At 37.4% G+C, this 21,608-nt stretch overlaps 1 protein-coding gene and 1 pseudogene across 1 annotated transcript; one reads left to right on the top strand and one right to left on the bottom strand.

Annotated features, from left to right (window-relative positions):
• LOC130222237 (oocyte zinc finger protein XlCOF6-like) overlaps window positions 1–21,608 on the bottom strand; it is a 314,140-nt pseudogene that overhangs the window by 9,703 nt on the left and 282,829 nt on the right.
• LOC130222159 (oocyte zinc finger protein XlCOF6-like) lies at window positions 9,277–21,302 on the top strand. Its single transcript, XM_056454783.1, has 3 exons — window positions 9,277–9,357; window positions 14,881–15,003; window positions 18,947–21,302. Exon 3 carries the CDS (start codon window positions 19,194–19,196, stop codon window positions 20,157–20,159), a length of 966 nt encoding a protein of 321 aa, XP_056310758.1. The 5' UTR covers window positions 9,277–9,357; window positions 14,881–15,003; window positions 18,947–19,193; the 3' UTR covers window positions 20,160–21,302.

The following is a 21,608-nucleotide window of genomic DNA, read 5'->3' as shown; positions in this document are numbered from 1 at the left end:
ACATCCTCTGCAGGCAAGGAGGGGTTTTCTGTAGAGGTTTTTTGAAGACTGTCTCCAGCGGCTTGTGGTCTGACTGCACTTTTACTGCCTTTCCATATAGCTATTGGCTGAATTTTTCACAACCATATACGATGGCTAACAGCTCTTTTTCTATCTGAGCATACCTTTTCTGGCAGTCAGTTAAAGCTCTTGAACCATATGCCACAGGATATCCTTCTTGGAGGATGACTGCTCCCAGACCCTCTGAACTAGCACCAACAGAAAGAGTCACTTCCTTGTTGACATCATAATATTTGAGAACTGGTGCATCGCTCAGCTGTGTCTTTAGTTTCTCAAAACTCCATTGCACTGGTCTCAGACAGATTCGGAACAAATTTTGCGAGGTATTGAACCATTCCAAGAAACCTCATTAAAGCAGATTTGTCTTGCGGCTTGGGAATTTTCACAATGGCTTTAATCTTCTCCTGGTCTGGCTTCAAACCTTCTCCAGTTAGTACATGACTAATGTACCACTTCATCTATCCTGAATTTGCACTTTTCCCGATTTAGTTTCAGCTTAACACTCCTCACTCTTTCAATAAGACTTTGCAGACTCACATCATGCTGTTCCACATTTTCTCCCCACACGAGTATATCATCCATGACATTCATCACTCCATCCAGATCCTGTAGTCTTTGAGCAATGCACTTCTGGAAGACTTCTGGAGCTGAAGATACTCCAAAAGGCAACCTCTTGAAGCGGAATCTTCCAAATGGTGTATTGAACGTGCAAAGCTTTGAACTTTCTTCATCTAATTGTATTTGCCAAAACCCATGGTTTGCATTTAGTACTGAGAAAATTTTTGCTTTTGGCATCTCGCTCACTACATCTTCAATTGTCTTGAGTGGAACATGCTGTCTTTTTATGGGTTTATTCAAGTCCATTTGGTCAATGCAGATGCAAATTTTGTTGGGCTTTACAACAGTCACCATACTATTTACCCATTCTGTGGGTTCTGTCTGTTTCTCAATGACTCCAATACATTCCATTCTTATTAGTTCTGACTTTATTTTTTCTTTTAGTGCTATTGGCACTTTTCTGGAAGGATGAATCACAGGAGCCACACTTGGATCAATCTGGATGTGATGCACGCCTGGTATGCACCCTAAACCAGTGAACACATCTTCAAACTCCTTCAGTACATCTGTGTTTTCATCACAGACTACATTGTAGATTCTCTGAACAAGTCCTAAATCAGTGCACGCAGATCTCCCCAGGATAGCAGGCAAGTCATTCTCTATTACCTGTAACTCAATCTCTGCTTCTTTGTCTTTAAACTGGCAGGTGATTTTTATGGTACCTTTTGGCTCCATCTTGTGGCCAGAATATGCAATTAATGTGCAGTTAGACTTGCTCAGTGATTTAGTTTCACCTACAATCACTTGAAAGTCTTTGTGCGAGATGACATTGCACTCTGCCCCTGTGTCCAGTTTTACACATCCTGCCGAAGTGATTTTTTCTGTGACACTTTGCATGTTTGACCATACGCTGGACCATAGACTTCTTCGGCTGAATGAATGAATGAATGACTTTGCAACATCAAGCAGTATTAGGCATGGGCCAGTATAAGATTCTGACAGAATGATAACCTTTAATAACAATATCACGGTTTCACAGCACTGTGATAACTGCTCTAAAATATATTCTTTTTAAATGTCTGGGTAAAAAACAAACACTTTTCCCTCTTTGAACACAAAATATTTACTTTTGAGAAACTTTGAAAGTATTTTGGAGCAGTAAACATGTCAGGCTGAATCATTCAAATGAATCATTGACTTCTGCTGTCTTCATTTGTTTCATAAACACAGTTTCTTTACAATTTAAAATGGCGTCTTTGGATATCTTTTCTGCTGGAGATACTGCGGTCCTGAAAAACTTAAAACAAAATGTAAAAAAAAAAGTAGAAACGGTACAACAGAAAATATTGGTGATTTTAAAAACAGTGACTTTTTTTTAAGCTGTGGTAGACCTTGAAAACGGTTACCGTCCCATGCCTAAGCAGCATAACACTCTTTTTACAATCTAAAAATTTATTATTTTAAAAAAATCTCAAGCAAAAAGATTCCAATGGCGCCTCCTGTTGGTACGTGAAGAATATGGTCAATACTTATGAACTTTACACTGATATGTTTGCATATCATCAGCATGCTGTAATCCATTTCTTAAGCAGCAAAAGTCATTTTTAGACTAGTTTGTTGGCCAGTTGTAGTGCAATGCTAAATGTTATTGTTCCACTATAATTTGTTCGTTTTGCTTCATGTCGTCCCTCAACATCATCATAAAGTGTAGATTACTGTACAATGTTTTATAATAACTAATTATTTTAGTGTCCATTTCATTCAGCATATTTAATATTGGGGGCATCCACGCTTTCTGACATACTTTAAACCAGGGTTTTTGCAGGTTTCACCAAGTTAAATGTAAGACTTTTAAAGACCATTATGACTGAAATTTCATGGCCCAGATGGAAAAGATTTTAATTTGCCCTATCAAAATTTTTTTTTATTATTTAATACATTTAATAATACAATAATTAAAAAATAATAATATTAAAATGATATTTTAGTTATTTCTTAGCAAAAGATTTTAAATATTGAGTAAAAACAAGCAAGCTTTACTTATATCCATACACTTTTTTCCAAAATAAGCTTTAAAAAATAATAAAAAATTAACAAATGTTTAGAAATTTTTAAAAACTATAATAAACTAAATCTATGCACAACAATCTGTCCAGGTCGATGTCCTCAGCAGTAAATACATGGAGCACTTTTAAACAAATGTTATTGTAAGGAAAATAATTAAGCCATTATGATAAATTGAGTTAAAATAACCTTATATAACAACACAATATTTCAGTAAATTATAAAGACTTTTAAGGCCTAAATGTTTGATTTTGGAATTTACGACATTTTAATAAGACCCCGCGGAAACCCTGTTTAAACACAATAGCCCTGACTCAGATACTATCTGTGAGAACTAACAACTACTAGGAACAAGTTTAAACCCATAAAGAAGTTTAAATTGTGATCAATGTGACATATGCAAATGGAAAGTACTAAGCCAACACTATCACTGTAATAGCAGATATCTTCTATGAGAATACTGTAGGTCAAATATCATCAGCTCAGTTAAACTATTTTTATTTATTGTTTTTATTTATTTTATATAGCGCCAGTGCTCAAAGACGTTTTAAAAACAGTAGGAGAACAAGAAAAGCAATAACCTTAAGAAAGTAGAGAAAACGGGAGACTAATAATACAAGAATGACAAGACACGAGAACAAGTGATGAAAGAAGCTCATTCCAGTCTTTCAGTGAGTGCTTATGTGCATTTAGGAGAACTAGGCAGCACACTCGGGGCTGCAAGATGGATTTAATTTAGTATTCTTATTATTAAAATATATCTGAATGAGGATCAAATGACTGAGTTGGTCTTTGAGAATGAAAACTAACCTGTTTGTTCCTGCAGATCTTCCTGTTTGAATGTGAATGTTTCTTCGATCTTCAGGTCTTCACTCTCCTCTTTAATAAACGCCATCTTTATAACAGTGTGGAGATCAGTCGCTTCAGCAGGAGTTTTTCTCTGTGTTTGGACACTTTATCCTGTTTAACATGAACAAAATAAAAATGTCCTGTTTAAGAATCAGAATCAGAAAGAGCTTTATTGCCAGGTATGTTCACACATACAAGGAATTTGTTTTCGTGACAGAGCTTCTACAGTGCAACAGGATTACAGAGACAGGACAAAAAACAGATAATAAATATATTTAAAAAAATAGAAGTAAGTAGTGAGTGCAAATATACATATTGACAAGTGTATGTACGTGTTTATTACTATATACAACGTTATATGTGCAGCTGTTATGTGCAAATTGGCATGTAAAGTGTGTTGTTAAATAAGTGTATATGTGTATAAAAGTGTATAGTAAGTAGGGTTAGGTGATGTTGGTTTATCATCAAAATGAATTATTATTCATTAAAATGAACAAAAAATGAACAGAAACAAAATAACTTCTCTTCAACACTTGCTTCAACAGTTTCTTTATATGAGAGTAATTAACAAAAAGAAATCAGGTAAAACGTTTTATTAAAACACTTATTACACACATTTCTGTTACTTTATTCAAACAATAGCCCTCGGTTACTGAGAATATAATAGTACTACGTTGTATAAAGGGTTAAAATAATATCTCCAACAACAGGAACATAATTTAGCATCGTATATAAAACCTAAAACTTTAGCACTTTATCTTTAAATCGGTTTATATCTGTAAACGTTTTAAAACACAAACCTTTCTCCAGCTGAATCCCAGCGCTGAAGCGGCGCCGCCTGATGACGTCACGCGCCACGCCAAAATAAAAGTCTTTTTTGTTTAGCTTTTTTGCCACTTACTGTTGCAGTCATGACTTATTGATACATTTCTCCCATGTTTTTCACTTTACACTATATCTGCTCTCTCTCTCTCTCTCTCTCTCTCTCTCTCTCTCTCTCGCTCAAACTCACACTCAGACACAAACCTTTAATCTAAACATTTAAGACAATTTTGAGAAACTTTTTTAATCCACTTCATGATGGCTTGCATGTCTACAACACATTACTTCCTATTAATATCTGAGTCCAAATCTCATCCTCATAATTATGACCTCTTCTTGTCTATTTCTACAACTATAGGCCTATATAGGGTTTCTTTTTTTCATATCAATTGTCGTCTTATTATCTGTGTACCACGTTTCCTGCCATTCTTTAGCAATATCTTCAGTAATAATATATAATTTACCTTTACTTACAGAAGCATTAAAGGGGTAGTTCACATAAAAATTACAATTCTGTCATTTACTCATCCTCTACTTGTTCCAAACCTGTTTGAGTTTCTTCTGCTGAATGCAAATGAAGAGAATACAGGAGCAAAAAAACAGCCACTATATGGTTAAACAGTTCCTACTTTGGCTGCTTTTTTCAACATTTTCTTGCTCTCAAAATGTTCTTGGAGCTCGATTACAATTGAACCACTAAAGTCACATGGACTGTTTTGACAATGTTTTTGGTTCCTTTTCTGGACTTTGAGCATCTCGGGACTCTTGCTGTCTATAACAGACGAGGGAGCTCTCTGATTTCATCTAAAGTGTCTTCATTTGCATTCTGAAGATGAGCAAAGTTCTCAGGGGATTGAAACAACAGGTAGAAGGACAATCGTTCTCGAGTGCCTAGTGTACACTATAACGCACGCCTCCCACCAATGCTGATATACAGCCACATCACACTGCTTTTTTTTTACATTTATTTATTTTATTGCAATAACAACAGGCCATTACAACAAATAGAAATACAAAAACTGATAGAAGGCCACGTCGCACTGCTACCCGTGTGATATTACTCATTTATTTTCTTTACAGCTTAGTCCCTTTATTAATCAGGGGTCGCCATAGTGGAATGAACCGCCAACTTATCCAGCACATGCTTTACGCAGCGGATGCTCTTCCAGCTGCAACTCATTACTGGGAAACATGCATGCACACTCATTTACACACACTGTATGCATACCGCATGTCTATGGACTTGGGGGAAACCAGAGCACCTGGAGGAAACTCATCGGGAGAACATGCAAACTCCACACAGAAATGCCAACTGACCCAGCTGAGGCTCGAACCAGCGACCTTCTTGCTGTGAGGTACAAAATGCAGCTGCCAGAGTTCTTACCAGGTCTAGAAAATTTGATCACATCACCCCAATTTTATCCTTCTTACAGTGGCTGCCTGTAAAGTTTCGTATTGAATTTAAAATATTGCTTCTTACATATAAAGCTTTAAATAATCTAGCTAAATAAAAACTGTGAAGTGTTATTACCATTTTAAATAACTGTGTTGTAGTCTTAGAAGAGCAAGCATGTACTGGATAATAATAAGGTATGGCTGAATCAAGGGAAATGGCAATATGTGTGGCACATAATAAATGGGTTTGAGTTTTTGTGGTGTCCGAGCGCCATCTGCTGGTTGATGTCGGTAGCGGGAGTGTGATGCTTTCAGTTTCACTTTCATTTTGAAATAAACAGCGTAAATACGTACTAACAGTTTAGATATTTCCATCAAAGGTAATACACTGTAAGCTCCATTTTTGTCGACTGATTTGATAAATGTAACGAATGTTCTGTTAAAGAATAGTTTTAATTTGTATAACTTTTAATTTATCAGGATAATAGTATCTGATGCTAAAACACACTGCACAAGATTTATGTGAGAGAGTAAAAGAGATTTATTTGTGTTATTAAAAAAGAAAGTTCAAAGTAATAGCTTTTATTTGCAGTCTTTTATAACATTGTACATGTATTAATAATGTTTAAAATATTGCAAATAAAAACTGTTATTTAGAACTTTCATTTTTATTAAAGACTTTTTACTACACACTGCTGTTCACAAAACAGATAGAGATTTGAAAATCAATGTAAGAGATAAAAGGCTTTATCAGTCTTTACACACCACACAAGGGCCACAGAACTCTGAACTAATCTTGAATACAAAAAATGTATTACTTGGCTCAAGATTGGTGGAGTTGTGGCACTACTTTGGTTCAGTTCTGGCTAAAAGGATGTGGAACACTGGGCTGGGGAACATTAACTGATCTGGGCCACATCTTAGCTTTTGATTTGGGCCAGATCAGGGCCAAAGGAAATTTGTTGACTGGGATAATTTAGCATTGGGTGAAAAACCTGAAACTTTAATCAATCGGTTAAATCTGTGTTTTATTCTTTTGTAAACGTTTTAAACAAACATTTCTCCAGTTAAATCACAACGCGAAAGCGGCGCAGCCTTACGACGTCACATGCCACGCGAAAATAAAAGTCTTTTTGTTTATTTTTTTTGCCACTTACTGTTGCAGTCATGACTTATTCATACATTTCTCCCTCGATTTCAACTTTACACATCTGCTCTCTCTCTCTCTCTCTCTCTCTCTCACGCACACAAACACACACACCAGGGTTCTTTTTTCATATTCTTGTTGTCTCTTATTATCTGTATTCTACGTTTCCTGCCATTCTTTAGCAACATCGTCAGTAATAATATTAGGGTCATTCCTGGCAAATGGTAATATTTCAGTCCCCCGTATTCTTTAAAGTGGTTGTTGACTAAAATTACATTTTAAAAGCATTTTTCATTGATTTGCTTTGTACATTTTTTTATAAAATGCACACAGTGTCTAATTTTTTTTCAGTATTACAACTATTTATTAGTGTTCTTTTCTGGTGTTAAATAAAAATTAAATAAAAAATAAGATTTTTTATTAAAAAGGCTACAAAGTTATGTCCCTCAATATAAACTTAACCCCGTTACGCCACAAATCCTCCACTCTTATATGACGTCACAGACAGAAAGTGACATCATTCAGCTCTCTTAGACAGCATGGTGAAAAAAAGGCAAGATATAGTTTCAGTTATTTACATTTTATGATGTTTATTATAGTTAGGAAGGGTATGGTCAAGCTTAACAATTCAACCCCGTAACGTAAATCTAAGATGGAATATGATTGTTTTTTTGTTTTTTTTCAAACAATATACCAAACATATGCTTGTTTAATTGCTGCCATGTGGGCCTTCTCTTTTAAACCACACGAGGAGCAGAGGCCATTTTGTTTTAAAAACTCAACCCTGTTCCACATGTCATTGTTTCTGGGTTTTAAACTTGTAACAAGATTGAGAAATTCTCCAAATTTATCAAGAATTTTAATTAAAAAACATTTCAGCAAAAATATTTGTATTATAACTTTTTTTTTGTCACTGATAGAATATTTGAAGCAGTGTTTTCACTTAAACTTTGACGCAATATTATTTCAGACATGGCACCCATATCAGCAGCAGATTTTATATTGAATGTGTCACGAGTTTCATCATGATTTAATGAAAAGCTAATAAAATTAGAACATGTAAAGTATAAAATACTTTAATTATGTAAATAGTTAAATTTTTTTTATCTCCATGTCATGTGACAATTACCCAACTTTAGAGAGGGGGTCATTAAGGGCATAATTCATATTAACATTATAGATTAATTTCATTAAGAAAATCTTTCTGCTGCAGTTTTTATTTATGTTCCAGGAAATAATGTTTTAGACATGATTTACCTGTTGCTCGTGTTTACTAAAGGTTCTGTTCAGCAATATATTTAGTAACATAGGCCTTCATCAGCATTTTTAAAGGTTACTAATGTCCAGTTACCTGCAGCAGTATACTTTTTTGAATTCTGACGGTAGTTTGGTTTAATGAAGATTATTTTCATCTCAGTGTGATTAACGCCTTTGCTAAATGTTTTACTAAAATAAATAAGTGTTTTGGTTGAGGCTTAGATTTAATTTCAAATTAATTAAAACAAATTAAAATTGAAATTAAAGTGAATTAATTAAAAATTTATATTTCAACAATTAAATATATAAAAAAAAATCTTGCTGAGTACCAACCACCATGTTAAGGCCTAGCATTGTAAATATGGGGTTTGGGTAAGACATCTAATATTAAAACATTTTTAGAAAAATGAAGAGACCACAGAATGCATAAGTTGTAACTTAAATCACATATAAATCTAAAACTCATCAAAAATGTTATATTTTAGCCATTACACTGATTTGAGGGACATATGAGCAACAGGGAAATGTTGGTTTTATAGCAAAAGCTTTTTAAAATACTATAATTAACAACTCAGTTTAGTCCGTTACGGGGTTGAGAATAATGGGTGTCCAAATAAGAATAAAACAGAAAATAATATAAAGGCTTTAATGCCTGAGGTGGGAAAATATGAATTTTTGAAAGTTTAAATTGTGCCTAATTATGTAGGCTATTTAAAAATAAGTCAGTCAATAAATAATCAATAATCAAATTTTAGAAATGAGTTTGCTCAAGCTGAAATATTACTGAATGCCAGGAATGAGCCTTGTGCAGTCAAATATAAAATAATGTAAAAAAAAAAAAAAAAAAACTTTAGGGCCAGGCTTGACTGAAGGTATTATACAATCGGGCATTGCACAGAAACAATGTTATATTCCTCTGAAGAGACTGAAAAAGAAGGAATCTTCTGTCCACAAATGTTTCCCTCTGTTGTCAAGAGAATGATTGAGAAATAGGCAGCCAATCAGTTTTCGCCGAGCGCCTACAAGCAGCCAATCAGCTTTCTCTGAGCCACAAACAGACAGCCAATCAGCTTTCGCTGATCAGCGTGCGGGCAAACATCCCGCCTATGGCGCTCAGTCTGAGGCAGAGAGTGGAGAGTGCAGAGCTTTGCTGTTTGCTGTTTAATTCTTTTAATTCCACTACGGGTGTTGTGCGTCTATTCAAAGTAAGTGTGTATTATATCTGACCTTTGCAGCGTTCGCAGATTTGCTGCAATTATCTTGCGGGTTGAACTGTTTTAACATATGTGCTTAATGCTAATATACTCTCTTGTTTTTAGCTCGATGCTACGCTGTAAACACTTCTGTAATCAGAATCAGAATCAGTTTTATTGCCAAGTGTGCTTCACACACACAAGGAATTTGTTTTGGCTACAGAAGCTTCCAGTGTACATAAAGTGACAAGTGACAACACAAAATAATCTGAAAAAATAAAATAATAATAATAAAAAATGATGAACATTAAACAGATGCGGTTAGTCAAGAAACCTGGATGTTGAGTTGTATGTACAGATTGTTAAAAATATACAGGTTATAAGGTGCTGTGTACAAGTGCGAATGTAGAAAGTATTGCATTGTATATTGATATGAGGTGCTGTGTACAAGTGCGTATGAGAAAGTATTGCACATATTTATTGTACAGTAGAGGAATATTTAACTGTTCATAAGGTAGACAGCCTGAGGAAAGAAACTTTTCCTGTGTCTGGCTGTTTTTGTGCTCGGTGCTCTGAAGCGCCGACCAGACGGTAACAGTTCGAACAGGTAGTGTGCTGGGTGTGAGGCGTCCAGAGTGATTTTGCGAGCCCTTTTACTCACTCTGGTAGAGTACAGTTCTTGAAGTGTAGGAAGGGTTGTGCCAGTGATTCGTTCAGCAGTCCGGACTATTCGCTGTAGTCTACGGAGGTCAGTTTTGGCAGCTGAGCCGAACCAGACGGTGATTGAAGTGCAGAGGATGGATTGGATGACAGCTGAGTAGAACTGTACAAGCAGCTCCTGTGGCAGGTTGAACTTCCTCAGCTGACGAAGGAAGTACAGTCTCTGCTGGGCTTTCTTCACAATAGAGTCTATATGAATGTCCCACTTCAGATCCTGAGAGATGGTGGTGCCCAGGAACCTGAATGACTCTACTGCAGCCACAGTGCTGTTCATGATGGTGAGTGGGGGGAGTGCAGGGGGGTTTCTCCTGAAGTCCACTATCATCTCCACTGTTTTTAGCGTGTTCAGCTCCAGGTTGTTGTATCTGCACCATAACGCCAGCCGCTCCACCTCCTGTCTGTATGCAGACTCGTCACTGTTCTGGATGAGGCCGATAACAGTAGTGTCGTCTGCAAACTTAATAAGTTTGATGGAGGGGTCTTTTGCAGTGCAGTCGTTGGTGTACAAGGAGAAGAGCAGTGGAGAAAGAACACATCCCTGGGGGGCACCAGTGCTGATGGTGCGGCTGTCGGATGTGATTTTGCCCATTCTGACTAGCTGCTGTCTATCTGTCAGAAAGCTGGTGATCCATTGACAGACAGAGCTAGGAACAGAGAGCTGGGCCAGTTTGTACTCAAGCAGTGATGGGACGATGGTGTTAAAGGCAGAACTGAAGTCCACAAACAGAATCCTTGCGTAGTTCCCTGGTTTGTCCAGATGTTGTAGGGTATAATGCAGTCCCATGTTGACTGCATCATCCACAGACCGGTTTGCTCTATAGGCGAACTGCAGGGGGTCCAGCAGGGGTCCAGTGATGTCCTTCAGATATGCTAGCACCAGTCTTTCGAATGACTTCATGGCCACAGATGTTAAGGCCACAGGTCTGTAGTCATTGAGTCCTGTGATCTTTGGCTTCTTTGGGATTGGGATGATGGTGGAGCGCTTAAAGCAGGATGGAACTTTGCGCTGTTCCAGTGATCTATTGAAGATATGGGAGAAAATGGGAGCCAGCTGGTCAGCGCAGGTTCTCAGACAGGCTGGTGAGACACCATCTGGCCCTGGTGCTTTCCTTCTCTTCTGTTTACTGAAGATCTGACGCACATTTTCCTCACTGATCTGAAGAGCAGGGGGGGAGAGGAAGATGGCTGGAGGTGTTGATGGCTGTGTAGGGCGATGGTCCGGGCTGTGTTGATGTGGTGTTGATGGCTGTGTAGGGAGATGGTCCGGGCTGTGTTGATGTGGTATTGATGGCCGTGTAGGGCGATGGTCCGGGCTGTGTTGATGTGGTGTTGATGGCTGTGTAGGGAGATGGTCCGGGTGGGTGTGAGGTGTCTGGTCATAGGTGTCAAACCTACAGTAGAACATATTCAGCTCGTTTGCAATATGTTTATTGCTGTCGATACTGGGGGACGGTGTCTTGTAATTAGTGAAATCTTTTAAGCCTCTCCACACTGATGCAGGGTCGTTAGCTGAAAACTGGTTTTGCAGCTTTTTGGCATAGCTTTTCTTAGCCACACCAATCTCCTTTGTCAATGTGTTCCTGGCCCGATTGTACAGGATCCTGTCACCACTCCTGTAAGCATCCTCTTTGGCCTGACGAAGCTGTCTGAGTTTTGGTGTGAACCATGGTTTATCATTGCTAAATGACAAGTAGGTCCTGGTAGGGATGCATAACTCCTCACAGAAACTGATGTATGATGTTACAGTCTCTGTGAGCTCGTCCAGATCTGTGGCTGCAGCTTCAAAAACATCCCAGTCAGTGCATTCAAAACAGGCTTGTAAGACCTGCTCTGTGTCGTTGGTCCATCTCTTGACAGTCCTTAATACTGGCTTAGTAGTTTTAAGTTTTTGCCTGTAAGTTGGTATAAGATGAACCAGGCAGTGATCGGAGAGTCCTAGAGCTGCTCTGGCGACGGAGCGATATGCATCCTTTATTGTGGTGTAGCAATGGTCTAAAATTTTATTGCCTCTGGTGGGGCATGTAATGTGCTGTTTGAATTTAGGCAGCTCATGTGTGAGTTTTGCCTGATTAAAGTCCCCAAGTATGATAAAAGCAGAGTCCGGGTGTTGTTGTTCTGTCTCTGTGATCAGATCAGCCAGCTGTTGCAGCGCAGTACTCACGTGTGCTTGCGGTGGAATGTAAACACAGACGAGAATGAACGAGGAGAACTCTCTTGGTGAATAAAACGGCTTACAGTTAATGAAAAGCACTTCCACATCAGGACAGCACATCTTCTTTAACACAGTTACATCCGTACACCACCTTCTGTTGATGTAAAAGCATGTCCCACCACCGCGCGTTTTGCCCGTTGACTCCGTATCGCGATCTGCTCTGTACAGCTGAAAGTCCGGTAGGTTTAATGCGCTGTCCGGAATGGCTTCGTTTAGCCAGGTTTCCGTGAAACACAGGACAGCAGAGTTGTTAAAGTTCTTGTTTTTGCATGTGAGCAGAAGTAGTTCGTCCATTTTGTTAGGAAGAGAGCGGAGATTCGCCAGGTGAATGCTGGGCAGCGCCGTTCTGAAGCCGCGCTGTCTTAGCCTGACGAGCGCGCCGGCTCGCTTCCCACGCTTGCGCGTCTTGTAGCGTTTCCACAATGCGGCTGCTCCGCCGACTACAATGTTCCGCAAAACGCCACAAAAATCAAAATCCAGTTCTTGATTAGTTGGTGTGCACTGCCGAATGTTCAGCAGCTCGTCCCTGGTGTAACTGATCGTGTTTGACAAACATAAAACAGGACAGACTAACAAAAACAGTGCAAACACTGGAGACTCCCACACCGAAGCGGCCATCCGCGGCGCAATCTTGATCTTGATGAGTAATGCGTTACTCGCTGGTTATCTACAGTTTCTGCAGGGTCTTAAAAAGTTTTAAATCTCAAAATCCAAATTTTAGGCCTTAAAAAATCTTAAATTTACCGAAATATTGTGTTGTAGGTCTTATAACTTTTTTAAACAGGTTTAAATTTCATTTTTTCATGTATTGATAACGTAAAGAGGTAAAGTTGGTTTTATATTCGCACATTCGTTCATTCAGCAGTCTCTATATTGTTTACTATGTTACTTTAAATATTCGATCTGAATTAGCATGCAAGTGTGACTTGAAAACAACATTATCACAGTTTATTTGACTGTAAACAAACTTTGATAGTTATTGGCTGCTAATATGCTGTCGCTATTTAGAGTTTGCAAATAATACTTTTATGAAATTATATTACTAAGGGGAAAGTCAGAATGTGTGAATATAAAACCAACTTTACCTCTATTGCTAACGTTACCAAATCTGGTCAAAACTAGATAAATGTAAGCATTCAGAGACATGATCATGCTGCACACACAAGATGTAGAATCAGCTACTCAAGTCTTGCACACATTTATTGAACAGGGAAGAAAAACCTATGTGTAACTTGTGTGGGAATATTTTGATCGTAAAACATTTTAACAGAATGTATATTAAAATATGATATTAGAGAATGATTTTATTCAGGAAATATTTTAAGGCAAATGTTTAAGAATGTGTTTTCTGGAGGAATTTATTTTTATCATTGATCAGACTGAAATAGCTTATAGGACAGTGTTGTTGTTATTTGTGTGTTTTAAAGAAACAATTAATGATGTTTTAGAAACCGTTATGATTGTCAGTTGTATAATGAATATTTAATACAAGTTGCCGTGAATATATAGCCAGTGTTAGGGCTGCACGATTCTGGCAAAAATGTGAATCCAATTTTTTTTGGCTTAAAATCAAGATCACGATTCTTTCTGATGATTTTGTAAATATAAAATAAAGGTTAATATGATTAGCCTCTTATTATTGTTAATTCTCAAACATATAGTAAAACAATAATAATATTAGGCCTATGTGTAGGTTTACTGTTGCTTAAAATGCAAAATTTTGTATTATGGTGGACTTAAACAGACTTTCAATATGTCCTGTTTGTTAATTCACAGTAAAATGGTGACATCACAATTATGAATAGTTGTATTCTGAAGTTGGGTTATTATGTTTAAGACATGTGCCTGTCATCTGTCATTGAAACCATTATATTTCCGTTATATATAGGCTAGGGTTGTTATACTGACACTGTAAAACATTTATTTTCATGCACAACACTTTGTGTTCGCTATCAAAGAAAAAAACACATCAAATGCTTGTCGTAATCATAACTCTAAAATGCGATATGATCATTTAAATGATGTGCGCACAGGTTTCACTTTCACTTCCTAGTGCGGCTCATGGCTGCTGTCACTGAGGAAAAACACACATACATGAAAATCAAACCTCACGCACGGCCCTCAAACGATCGCTATGTGCAACGAACTGAACATTATTTACAACTTTATTACCTGTTATTCACAGCATATGCAGGTTGTGTTCACTAAAGTAGGTGTCATTTGCGTGCACGCACGCGTTCTCAACAGTAAACAAACAGTGCGTCAGCTCACGTGCGATTTCGCGACCGTAAATACATCATTACATAAAGACAGAAATGACATTTTGGGTGAATTATACCTTATAAATACAGTATGTGACACTTTTAATGCCATTTAAAGGTATCAATGTTGCTGTGAAGACTTCTGCGGCCGCCTTTTCTTCTCTCCTGACCAATAATTGGCTGAATCGTAGAAAAAGCTGAATTAGGATCGTGTGTAGGGTCGAATCGAGATCGTGATCATTTTTCAATTAATCATGCAGCCCTAGCCAGCTGCTGATATGGCATTAAAATATAAATATGCAAGCAGCATGTAATCTGAATAATTGTCTCCTCCTCCTCCAGTGAAGCTATAAATACTGGAATATTCACATCGGGCTCCAGTGAAGAGTTTATAGAAGGACAGCGAGAACATGAGTGATCCAGAACCCTGCAAAATTAAAAATGAAGACTCTGAACAACAAATAGGTTGGTGTTTATTCCTGATCAGGGGTGGCGAGGGGGGTTGTTGGGCTTCTGGGCTTCAGCCCCGAATGTTTTTCCAAAGCCATGAAGCTTTTAGGTTTAAGTTTGGTCAAAACTTAGTTTTTCAACACATTATCCAGAAATATTTAACCGGTTCATTATTGCTTTCCCACAGGATCAGTAAAGCAATATCAGCTGGCCTTTCTCTACCTCTTTTCTTTATTTAAGAGTTTTTTTTTTGTTTGTTTTTTATCAGAGGCAGTCCCACAGCAGTAGGCGGTTTCTGTCTCTCCTTTCTGAAAGCGAGTTTACACACACACACACACACACACACACACACACACACACAGGTGTATTTATGTGAAAGTAAAGTCTGACAACAATAAATATTCTCATCAGGAATAAAACCACCAGTTTTTATACTCGTGCTGACTCTGCCGAGCTGTAGCTATAAAGGTAGGTCTGCTACTGTTATTTTATACTGGGTAGGCTACTTCATTTATTTTATTTTATCAATAATTTGCCGAAAATGATGCCTTAAATGAGCAGGATTTTAAGGGTAATTTAATCCAAACGATTAAAGTCACAACTATTAAAAAACAACTTGTAATAAAACTGGGCAGGGATTAGATATTAAGTTACTTGTTATATAATTAAAATTTTGATTCCTCTTGTCCAATTTCTGCATGCACATTTTTTCACCTGCTACTCTGCCAGGAACTTCGCCGCTGAAGAGCACCTTCAATAATAATCTAAACATTTGTTTAGAGATGGATCGCAAGATGTGCTCAAAAGCGTGGTTACATTTGGTGAAAAACGATGGCAAGGCTAAGTGTAATTATTGACATAAACTAATCAGTTATAAAGCAGAGTGTCGCGACTAACATGACAAAGCACCTGTGGTTGGTTCAGATACTTCACGAATATCGAATTAAAAGAATGCCGTGTTCGGTTTGTTGTGCTTCCTGTGGCTAACAACAATTGTGCATTTTAGTTTAACTATTTGAGCGTGATGAGCAGTTCAGTGTTAGTTTTTAATTTCAATATCTTGAGGTGAAACTAAACTGCGTATTCTCTCCGTCTCCTCATTTATAAACAGCGGGACGCTCTGCTGAAGCACGCAGGAGACACGGCTTTACACTCCGTCATTCATAATCTTAGCTGTTGTATTGGAGTCAAAAGAATATATAAAGTAGAATGTTCTTTTAACTGTCCCGATATGTTTAATCTTTTTCTCTTGCAAAATTTTTGTCATTTCTCTTTTGCAAATTAGATTTTTTTTTTAATCTGCTTGATTCTTTAAAAACTGAAAGCAGCACCCGTCAATTGGTGTTTTTTCATAAGATACACCTTTTTGAATGTTTTATTTTATGTGTATAGTCTTTAATAGTGCTTTTTAATAATTTAATTCTTTTCAAAGCAGCACTCATATGCCAATTTATCTTTGAAAGCGTGGCATGAGAGTGATGCATGTGTTAGATGATTGCGTTTTTTTGCACGCACGATCAATTCCTGATTCCTGAAGTTATTTAAAATAAATAAATAAATAAATAAAAACTGTAAAACAGAATAAAGTGCATGGTCTAATCAGAAATAAAGGAACTTAGTTATCCATTTCATTATTTAATCCATAAAACAGGCTAGTCTTTTTATAAATTTGATTAATTGAAACTTTTAATTGCATTTCCTTTTCTTGTAAATAAGACAAAGTTGCGTCAGATTGATGAAAACTAACCTGAATACGCGTGTGAACAGGACCACAATGACTTTTTTTTTTTTTAACATTGAAATAATTGGATAGTGTCTTCTGTCTAAATGTTGTCTGTTTTAGTGATGTTAGTAATGCATAGAAACATGCAAAGCAGAATTCTCCTGAGCTCATTAACCTACTGATGACAGCCACTTTGTGTTGGCTTTTAAGGTGGTTAATAAGGTTTGCTGTGTTACCTTGGGAAGTTTGGACTGAACAGGAGAAAAGGCTACCTGATCAACATTACATTCCCTTGAAAAAAACACCTGCAATCTAGTCACAGTCACATCATGCTTGTGTTGCAGCATAATCCGTAAACTCCACTCATTAAAATAATGGCTTTGTGTTTATACTGTAAAATCATGATGATATTTAATTATTGATTGTGGGCCACAAATATCATTATCATGATAATAATATAATTAATCGTGCAGCCCAATACCCTTTCATTATGTTCTTGGCTGCTTTTGACCCATTTACTTCCATTACAACCACATTTTTTTTACCGCAAAGCCATGACACCAAATAATCATGTATTCTAGATTGTTGGTGTTTTCCCTGTTGGGAAGAGGTAAAATGTGCAATTTTTACTGTTGATTATCAGTTGGCAGCATTAACCCTTTAGATAGGCCTTTTCAAAAAAGTTTCTGTCTTTTATACGGAGTTCAGTGGAGTAAAACAGCAGATTATAGTGTGCGTGCATAAATACACTTTGTAGGGGGACCAACAATTTTAACCCAAAAAAGACCAGTCTATCAGATGAAGGAGAGCAGGAGTCAGAGATTCAATTAAAAGAAAGTTTACTGTAGATACTTTGCAGTTACATCAGCAGAGGCCAGCTTTAACACTCGCCAAAAGTTTGTATACTGCTCTACATATAATCTCAGAACAACAACAAGTAGACTCTTGCATAATGTCATTAACTGCGTCATACATGTAGGTGTTTAACCCCCAGGGGTCAAAGACTTCGTATACGCGTTTTGATGCGTCTTCTCCTCATAACGCCAAAAATAACTTAAATTACACTTTCAGTTTTGATCGTACAAATAAGATCAATACATCAATTGAATCTGTTAAGTGTCTAGTTTTTATTGTGTACACTCTCAATGCAATATAAGGATAATAAAAAGTGTAGGTATACTCTCTTTTCTCTCTCTGCGAACTGTTTTTAGAAATGCGTCAGTAAAGTGCACTGACACTCCTCAAAAACAAAACACCGATAACTGGAAAGGAATATCGGTTTCAGTGTTTCCTCTCACCCATTTCCTTTTTGCCGTCTTATGGATGGAGACCAATTAAACAATGTTGACGGTCGTCACAGAAAACACCAACAATCATAAATGCATGATTATATGCTGTCATGGCTTTGCAATGAAAAAAAGGTTGTTATAATAGAGGCCAATGGAGAAAAAACAGCCATGAATATAACGAAAAGGGAGTAAATTTACCCAGAGTGTATGGAGTTTTTTTTTTTTATTTCAAAGCATTTTCACAGAATATGTCAAAATAAAATATCCCCAAATATCAGTCCGTTTGCTAAAACACAGACAAGGTTTTGGCTAAATTAAGCCTCAAAATCACCCCACAATGGATGAAAATAACCCAACAGCACACAAGGGGAATGGTGAACATTCCAGCCTTTATGCAGATGCTGTACAGGTATGTCTCATGTTTGTGAGGAAAATATTCAGCTGGTTGTTCAGAGCTGTTATCCCAGAACTTTTTTTCTGATGCATTTACCAGTCAGGCACAGAATGAACAAGTATTCCCTGTCTGCTTTACAAATTTTAGAAAGACATTTTGTTGTAATTTTGAATACATATGAATAAAAATAGGCCATTTACAGCTTTCAAATCTGTGTCTTATCAATATGACCAAAAGGACTTTTATGATCAATTATGTAAGAAACTCTGAAAACTGGACTGACTGTTTCAATTTACTATAACTTCTATGTTAAGCGGCTTTGACACAATTTACATTGTAAAAGCACTAGATAAATAAAGATGAATTGAATTGAATCTGCTTTAATGTGTACATGTTGATAGACTAAACAAAAAATGATCTGATTTAATTTACATTTAATGTGCATCAAAATTACAGTGTGTGTAGCCAATGTTTCCAGTGTCTTTTCAATTTTCAGATTTTGATGAGTTTTTAAGTCTTAATGAAAATAATGTTTTATTTTTTTTATTTCAGACCTAATTGAAGAGAATGAGGGGAGTAAAGAGGAGGAACATCATGTCAAAATTGAGGAAAAAACTCATTTACAGACTGATGTTTTTTTGAAAAGCAGAGACAAGAATCGTTTCACCTGCACTCAGTGTGGAAAGAGTTTGGCAGACAAAAGCAAACTTAAGATTCACATGAGGATCCACACTGGAGAGAAACCATTCACATGCGCTCATTGTGGGAAGAGTTTCAGCCAAACCTCAAACCTTAACACATGAGGATCCACACTGGAGAGAAACCATTTACTTGCACTCAGTGTGGAAAGAGTTTCAGGATATCATCATCCCTTAATCTACACATGAGGAACCACACTGGAAAGAAACCATTCACTTGCACTCAGTGTGGGAAGAGTTTTAACTGCTCATCGCACCTTAATAATCACATGTGGAACCACACTGGAGAGAAACCATTCACTTGCACTCAGTGTGGGAAGAGTTTCATCCGCTTATCATACCTTAATCAGCACATGAAGATCCACACTGGAGAGAAACCATTCACATGCACTCAGTGTGGAAAGAGTTTCAGGATATCATCATCCCTTAATCTACACATGAGGAACCACACTGGAAAGAAACCATTCACTTGCACTCAGTGTGGGAAGAGTTTTAACTGCTCATCGCACCTTAATAAGCACATGTGGAACCACACTGGAGAGAAACCATTCACATGCACTCAGTGTGGGAAGAGTTTCAGCCGATCATCATCCCTTAATCAACACATGATGATCCACACTGGAGAGAAACCATTCACTTGCACTCAGTGTGGGAAGAGTTTTAACAGCTCATCACACCTTATTCAGCACATGAGAATCCACACTGGAGAGAAACCATTCACTTGCACTCAGTGTGGGAATAGTTTTAACAGCTCATCAGACCTTAATAAGCACATGAGGATCCACACTGGAGAGAAACCATTCTCATGCACTCAGTGTGGGAAGAGTTTCAGCCAATCTTCATCCCTCAGTCACCACATAAGGATCCACACTGGAGAGAAACCATTCACATGCACTCAGTGTGTGAAGAGTTTTAGCCAATGGTCATCCCTTAATCACCATATGAGGATCCACGCTGGAGAGAAACCATTTACATGCACTCAGTGTAGGAAGAGTTTTAACTGCTCATCACACCTTAATAAACACATGAAGATCCACACTGGAGAGAAACCATTCACATCCACTTAAGCCGCGGTCACACTGGACTTTTCTCCCCATAGACTTTCATTCATACGCACGCGAATGCGTCAGACCAGAAATGCAAGTTCGGGCATCAAGTTTCGCAGTTCATTGCCTTGCAAAGTTCAAGCTTGGTGAACTCTGACATGCAAAATCGCATAACTTGACTGTGTGAGACCAGTCAAAGATCAAAACATGACCTCTCTGAACAGAAATTTTAAATATGGACCAATTGCTCACTTTTTTAATATCTAATCGTCTTGTTTAATCCCGCCCCTTTTTGCAGCGCTGTACAACAGAATTTTGCATGCTCAAACTCTAGAGTGACCGCAGCTTCGGTGTGGTATGAGTTTCAGCAACTCATCAAACCTTAATGAACACATGAAGATCCACACTGGTGTGAAAGAGAATATGTGCTTGAGTATGAGAAGACTTTTATTACAGCTTCAAAATTGAAACCACACCAGACGATTCACACTGGAGAGAAACCATACAGATCTGATCAGTGTCTAAAGAGTTTCACTCATTCGGCGCAGCTTAAGAAACACATTAACAAAAAGTTGCACACATGACATGAATGCAGCAAAACATTTTCTCATGTGCACATGATGTTTCATGTCTGAATAATGTTTGAAAAGGCTGAGTGACTGTATACTATTTTCCAACACTCCTATACTGCAGAAGGTGGGGTTGTAAATGTGTCGCGTTTACCATAAACACAATGATGGCGGCTGAAAGAAGAACAGTTTCATAAACACTGTGGCTTGAAATCTCTTTGTAAGTGATTGTACAGGTGCGGATACATCTGTACTCCACTCTCCAGTGTATTCATGTACCTAGTGTTGTTTTGGGTGATGTTCTCTGTCTGACTCCCTGAATGAGAAATCCAGATTGAAGTATGTGGTAAATCCTGGTTGGATGTGGCATTACTTATCAATGGGCATATAAAAGTTGTTGTGCTAGCTACCCCAGAATGCTGTGGCTACTTGGGATTCCTTATGTCAAGACCTGCCGTCTCATTGACTTTTTAACCTTATGTTTTTTTTTCGCAATACTTATATCATGTAGTTAAAGTGTTGTTGTGATTATATTCTGAGTTCTTTATCTTCATTATTATCTCTAGACATTTGTTGGTTGCTTTGATTGATTGTTCTATGAGTTACATTTTATAATAAATGATTTGCATTCAGGCTATTTTGTTGGCTCATCTCTATTTTATGGTGCGACTCAAACAAGCGGGTCATAACACTTTGTAAAATGTGTTCTGTTGTATCCGAGACCTTGTCCTTTCAGTCATGACCATAGGTGAGAGTAGGAACCTAGATTGAGCGGCAAATTGAGAACATTGCCTTTCGTCTCAGCTCCTTCACCACAACAGACAATCACATCAACTGCAATTCTGCTGCACCGATCCATCTTTTAATCTCACATTCTGTTCCTCATGAAAAAAAAAAAAAA

This window comes from Danio aesculapii, chromosome 4 (genome assembly GCF_903798145.1).
Source record: "Danio aesculapii chromosome 4, fDanAes4.1, whole genome shotgun sequence".
Classification (NCBI taxonomy): Eukaryota; Metazoa; Chordata; class Actinopteri; order Cypriniformes; family Danionidae; genus Danio; species Danio aesculapii.
Note: the sequence above shows the minus strand (reverse complement) of the source record. Positions and strands in the feature narration are given on the sequence as shown.

Bases quoted from the DNA above. Each gene is read 5' to 3' on its own strand.
- LOC130222159 (XM_056454783.1), top strand. From the start codon at position 19,194: ATGAGGATCCACACTGGAGAGAAACCATTTACTTGCACTCAGTGTGGA.